Here is a 6,152-nt window from a genome sequence, read left to right as displayed (position 1 = left end):
CCCCCATGCTTTATTTGTGTGCTGTGTTGGAGAGACTGCAGCCTCTGGATGACGGGAGGTGGGAGAAAGATACCACAAACAGCTGGGGTGTAAAAAGAAGATGTAGTAAAAGTTTATTTACAGATATTTACATAAAAAATAGATAGTCCCTCTTCCTGGAGTGTGTGGACCGTCCTGCAGGTCCATAATAAATACAGATGGGGGGGGGGGGTGTGTTTGTGTCTGCACTCATGAGATGTTGGGGGGGGGAGGGGGGTGCATGAGTCCTGGTTGTTCCTCACGGTGCTTGCTCCGCTGGATTCGTCACTCGTCCCATAAACAAGATGGACCCTATATGAAGGACACCAAAACAAAGCATTAACGTGTTATGCAAACAAACCATATATTTACGTTGTGTCAAGCAGCCCAATACACAACTCCACTCTCCCCTCCATGTAACACAACATGGGATCATATGAAGGAGCCCAGCTCAATACCTGTGTTTACTTGTCGAAGAATAAATACAAAGGGCCGGTCAGCCTTGAAGACCGGTGCACGGGATCGCTTCAGGAGCACCATCGCTGCATGGCAGGCAGAGATAACAAGTGTTATGATTACAACCGTATTGGCGGGGAGGTCAAACCTGCCGAGACGCGAGCCTGTATGCACGATGGGACCTGTGTGCCATTAGATTGCTACTCCGTCTTTCAGCTCTGCCTTAAAATGTTTTTTTTTAGCACGGATGGCTCACCCGTAGCAGCCGCTGCCTTTGTGCCGTCTTCTGTGACCTCTATGCTCGCTTCGTGAAACGCTTCGGAGACATAGAGACCCTCCTCCACTGTGTGTGTGTGGGGGGGGGGGGGGGGAGAGGGAGTGAGAGAGAGAGAGGGGGGGAAACGTGAGTCATCTGTCAAACACATCTGTTGCCGGTTTAGTTTTCGAGGGAGCCAAACACCCTTGAGAGATGTGAGGCTTGTGCTGGTGTTTACCTGATATGCCAGTGAAGTCTGCTGCGGTCGGGCTGAAGGCGTCGATGATACCGACGGAGGGAAGCACTGACCTCAGGTTGAATTTGTTTTGCATTTTGAACCTGGGAACCGAGCAGTTTTCATAGGAACGTTAACAATCGGGGACACCACAAATGATTCAGGATGGGCGGTGGGGGGGTTAAGAAGCAGTTGTGAAAGTCTGCCAATGATTTCTGATTTACGCACACAGAAAAACCGAGTCGTAAATCGTGGTTGATCCTCTGTGCTCCCCCCTATTATAAGTATCAGTAAATCAGGACGACCTCTGGATCGCTGGGGCTCACTTGGGTAAAAAGACGTCCATCTTGGTCCTCCGCAGGCCCGTGTCCCAGGACGCCACCTGGCGGGGGCTGAGCTGGGCCTCCAGCGAGGACAGGGGAGTCTTCCGGTCGCTGGGCAGGGCCAGCAGCAGGCTGAGGCTCCTGCCCAGGTAGGGCAGCTCCACCACCGTGTACCGCTGCTCCGACGCGCTGCGGAACTGGCCTACAACACAGAACACCACAATTGTAACATAATTGTATTAATGTGCAACGCCGCGATACAGTGTCCATGGTTACTGCTTTACTAATGTTTAGTGATTTTACTCGGTTGTATGTTTCTAACCCGATCCAACTCACACTATATTCAGAATTCCTAAGAGGTATTCAGAACAAATCTTTACGTCTCGCTTGTGGCTGTTTTGTTCTAGGTCTGGATTCATGTATTTGGCAAAGAGACGTGTCTTACCAAAGTTGACCTCGGTCGCCTGGTACATCATGGGCACCTTGACCGCGCTCCCGTCCGTGAGGGTGAAGGGCAGGTTCTGGGTGTTGGTGAAGAGGAACTGCTTCTGCCAGATCCCCCGGAAGGCCACCGTGTTGACCAGGGCCATCTGTAGCCGCTGGCCCCACCACGGGGCCTCTCCCTGGGCCTCGCCAGAGCCCGACAGCTCCCCGCTGCTGCTACCCGACTGGATGGGCCACGTCTCATCTGTGACAAACACATTTTTCATGAATTACCAAGTCCGACTTACATTAAGCAATCAAAGAGCAGCAACATACAAATGTCTGCCAAAGCAAGAGAGAGGCAGAGGTAATAATAATAATACAACAAATTGTAATAGCGCTTTTCTAAATGCTCAAAGACGCTTCACAATAGCACCTAATCATACGAAACAAAAAAACAAAACAAAACAGAAAGTTTAAAGGTTAAAAGCAAGGGTGAAAAGGTGTGTTTTGAGGGCTATTTTGAAGGATGAAAGAGAGTTGGCATTGTGGATGTCGTTGGGGACGGCATTCCAGAGAGAGGGGAGGGAGGTAAGCATAGCTGATCACAGAGAAGCCCACAGAGGCACACAGAAGCATTTTCAGTCCATTAACATCCACCACCATGTAGTGATGCTGAGTGGCCTACCAGTGCTGCGTTGGTGTCCCAGTCGCCCCGGGATGGGCGACCCCAGCGGGCTGTGGGTTTGGTTGGGCTGGCTGAAGCTGGAACGGACCAGGCGGGTGTTGGCCCAGGCCTCGGCGTGGTGCTTGAACTCTGACAGCAGCTGGACGCCACTCTGGATGAACAGGGCCGTGGCCTGCTGGAGCCACATGCCCTGGCTGGAGTTACCAACGCTGCCCTGCAGATGCACCAGGAAGGGCTGCACCTGCACGTCTGCCAGGAAGGAAGGGGAGAGGTCCTTAGTGTGAAGTCGTACAGATCTTTCATGTTGTAAGTTCAGAGTTCAACTTGACAGGAGTTCAGTTTTAATCTTTCTTTTTTTGCTGAAATGAAAGCCAGCAGCACACTATTCTCTAGTCTATAGCCACACACAAAGCTACGGTCAATAAAATAGGCCCATGCAGTACACAGTATATTGATTTTTCAGTAAATGCCATGAGTAAAGTAGTAGCGCTTGTCCAACAACAGCCTCGCCATCCATCAACTGTTTGCAACAGCTTCCGAAAAAACTACGTCTCGGACATAAATCTGAGCAACCATTAATGAAAAGGTCAAATGAAATCCCTGGATCAGGAATGGAGAGAAACAAAAGAGCCAATGCAATAGTTCCTCAACTGAATCTCTCCCAGACAATCCACCTCCTCTGTGGGCCTGCTGAGTGAATCAGAACTGACTGATGCTGATCTTCAGGCCAGAGTTCTACCGCAGTGGTGGTCTCATCTGATACGCTGCCATAACATGTCATGATGATCCAAATCTAAATCAAAGCCACATTAATGGCCCTTCTAGGGCCAAATCTGCACAATATCAACGAGTGCACAACATCCATCGCACGCAGCTGTTTATGATCAACGACCACCGCAAAACAAAATAACACAGAGTACAGTACACTGACGAGCTCTGCCGAGAGGTGGCGCCTGCGACGTGAAACGAGAGAATTGAGTTAGTTCTCTCAATGACCCACACGACCCAACCTCAAACGTCCATTGAGGCAAACTGCGGACAGCCAGTCCAAGCCCTCGTTGGTTAGGGGGTTGGAGTCACAAAGAGGGTGAAGGGAAGCGTTTTGGAATCAATAACCCCTGAATTCCCCCCCCCCCCTTAACGCAGTAGTGTGGTTGAGTCACAGAGAATATGTAAGGAACAAACCACGACGGGGTGTCCAGTTATCGGATAATAAAGTACTACACTACAGGGGTGGGCATGCGGCCGGGGGTACACTGAGGGGGGCTGACCACAGCATTGATTCAGAACTGTTAAAAGGCAGAGGGGGGTCCTGTTATGGAAAAATAATTCACACCCTCAGAGTGTCGACCCATCAGGATCAAGTATTTTAAAATGCATTTTGTGTATAATACATACGATGATATTGTTGTAATGTTATAACAAATCCACCCCCCCCCTGCCCCCCTTCCCTTCCCACCCTCCTGGGGACTCCCTAGACGTGGGCCCCGGCAGTGGGAGAGCGGAGGGTAAGGAGATTAGCGTGGCGGAGAGCGAGAGGGCCAGGGGCATTATGGCTCCAGACACCGCCGGGCTCTGCACCGGGCCCCGCGGGACCAGACCCGGCACGCCCCCCCCCGTCCCCCCACCCCGTCCCCCCCACCCCGTCCCCCCGCCACCTGGCACCGGAGGCACGGCCCCGGGAGGGATCCCACGCCGAGGGCCAAGGTGTCAGCGGGTCCGGTGGAGAACACACCGGACTGGCCACCATGCCTCAATGTGGCCAAGCAGGCCTGCAGACTGGTGTGTTCGCCACCTTCCTCGGGGAAGGCTTTGCAGATATGTTTACCTCTTTCCTGTATTCCACCACTCTAAGGCCCAAACCCATTTCTACCCCTTACCCCTTCCCCTTACCCCTCCCCCTTACCCCTTCAAAACAAGGGTGAGGGGTAAGGGGAAGGGGTAGAAATGGGATTGGGCCTAAAGGTGTATGCCTACTGGGTGGCTGGAAGGCACCTCTATCGGTGAATACGGACAGCACTCATCCAGCACTTTTATCAAAAGTAGGTGAGTAGGTATGTAGGCTAAGAGCCTTCAAGTCGTGGGAACATGACGATTGTTTGGCAATCATCTCATGTTGGGTTCTAAAATGTTATAAAACGATAAACAGCGACCGTGTCAAATGTCAAACGTTTGCGATTGCACGGTGAGTTAAAGTTAACATCCTGCATCGGTTGTCCATAGACAATACATTATCAACACCAGAGCATCCCTGCTGTCGCCTCGCCTTAGCCTCTGAACCCTTTGTGTGTGTGTGTGTGTGTGAAGGGGGGGGGGGGACAGCTCCATCCCCTTGTCGACCGCCGCTCCGACAAGAGGGGGGGTAGTGTCCTACCATTCATGTTGTATCCGAGGGCCTCTTCCAGCTGAGCCAGCGTACTCCCCCGGGCTCCGAGCTGCAGCAGCCCCAAGGACAGCGAGACGCTCACCGGCGACACGATCAGGTTGGAGTTGTTCTCCGTCTCGGTGAGCGTTTGGTAGAGGCTGACGGCGAAGCGGTTGTGCAACTCCCTCATGTTGTCCTGGAGGCTGCCACCGTGGCTCTGGGCTCGCCCCGCCAGACACAGGCACAGGAAGAGAGAGGCCGTCGAGAGGGGACCCATGGCCACACGTCGGGGGAAAGGGTCCGAGAAGGTTGTGAGAAGAGTTTTGAATTCGGGTTGATTGGGATCACTGAATAAAGGAGGAGAAACATGCATATTGAGGTGGGCCTCTACGGATGTTGAGTTAAGGGGGACACTAGTGTCCACATTGAAGTTCCCGTAGGCTTATGGGACATTTCACAGAGATGTTTTGAGGTGAGTTGCTCACCTGAACTGTAAAAGGTCAGTTTAACCTAACTATTATAGTGGATTAGGGTTAGTCCAAAACAAAACAAAAATAAATGGGGAAATAACAACTAGAGCAAGATTGCCTGTTTGACAAATGTAATATGAATATTATCTGCAGACTAGCTGAAATTGCACAAGAATAACCACACTTTCTGATCATCATAGACCACCATTCTACAGATAAAGAAGTAGTCTCTGAAACATTGACAAAAACAAATATGTATTGCAGTGTTTTTATGAGAAAACGAATACAGGATAAAAACGAATTTGTTTTTAAGATAAGTTTTCTTCCCATCATCTCACTTAAGGGCCACTTACCTCACGTTGACTTTAGAATCCCACTTTGAATGCTTCTGCAAACCAAAGGTGTGCGCGTATCTACTCTCTAGCGTGCAAGTGTCTACTCTGTGCAGCTGCTGTGCGTTGCTGCTCACTGCTGTCACTTCTTCAGGTCGCTCCCTTATGGAGGAACTCTTTCCAGTCAGGCGACCACGTTTCAAAGCAATGCTGCGTGTTTCGTGGTCTTTGTCGGCGATGTCCGTACCACTCGGTCAGAATTCCTCCCTCCACCGCACTATAAGAAGCCGGTGAAGGGAGGCACGTCGCAGCACAGCAAATCCCAAACCGAGCTGTGGGCGCACACACACACACACACACACACACACACACACACACACACACACACACACACACACACACACACACACACACACACACACACACACACACACACACACACACACACGCACACACACACACGCACGCGCACACACGCGCTTGCAACCCCCCCCCCCCCACACACACACACACAAAGACAAACAATTCGCCCGGGCGTTTGATCATCAATAGACATCTTCAAAAGGAATACAAGTGTAGAACCGTC

General features: G+C 51.3%; 1 protein-coding gene across 1 annotated transcript; it reads right to left on the bottom strand.

Moving 5' to 3' along the window:
• Positions 1–13: 13 nt before the first annotated feature.
• serpine3 (serpin peptidase inhibitor, clade E (nexin, plasminogen activator inhibitor type 1), member 3) lies at positions 14–6,045 on the bottom strand. The gene is made up of 9 exons (XM_060040330.1): positions 5,588–6,045; positions 4,774–5,111; positions 2,400–2,648; positions 1,734–1,976; positions 1,292–1,490; positions 969–1,069; positions 731–817; positions 477–560; positions 14–330 (listed from the first exon to the last, which is right to left on the bottom strand). The coding sequence occupies exons 2-9, from the start codon at positions 5,039–5,041 to the stop codon at positions 278–280; spliced, it is 1,284 nt and encodes a 427-aa protein (XP_059896313.1). The 5' UTR covers positions 5,042–5,111; positions 5,588–6,045; the 3' UTR covers positions 14–277.
• Positions 6,046–6,152: the final 107 nt, after the last annotated feature.

This window comes from Gadus macrocephalus, chromosome 20, assembly GCF_031168955.1.
Source record: "Gadus macrocephalus chromosome 20, ASM3116895v1".
Classification (NCBI taxonomy): Eukaryota; Metazoa; Chordata; class Actinopteri; order Gadiformes; family Gadidae; genus Gadus; species Gadus macrocephalus.
Note: the sequence above shows the minus strand (reverse complement) of the source record. Positions and strands in the feature narration are given on the sequence as shown.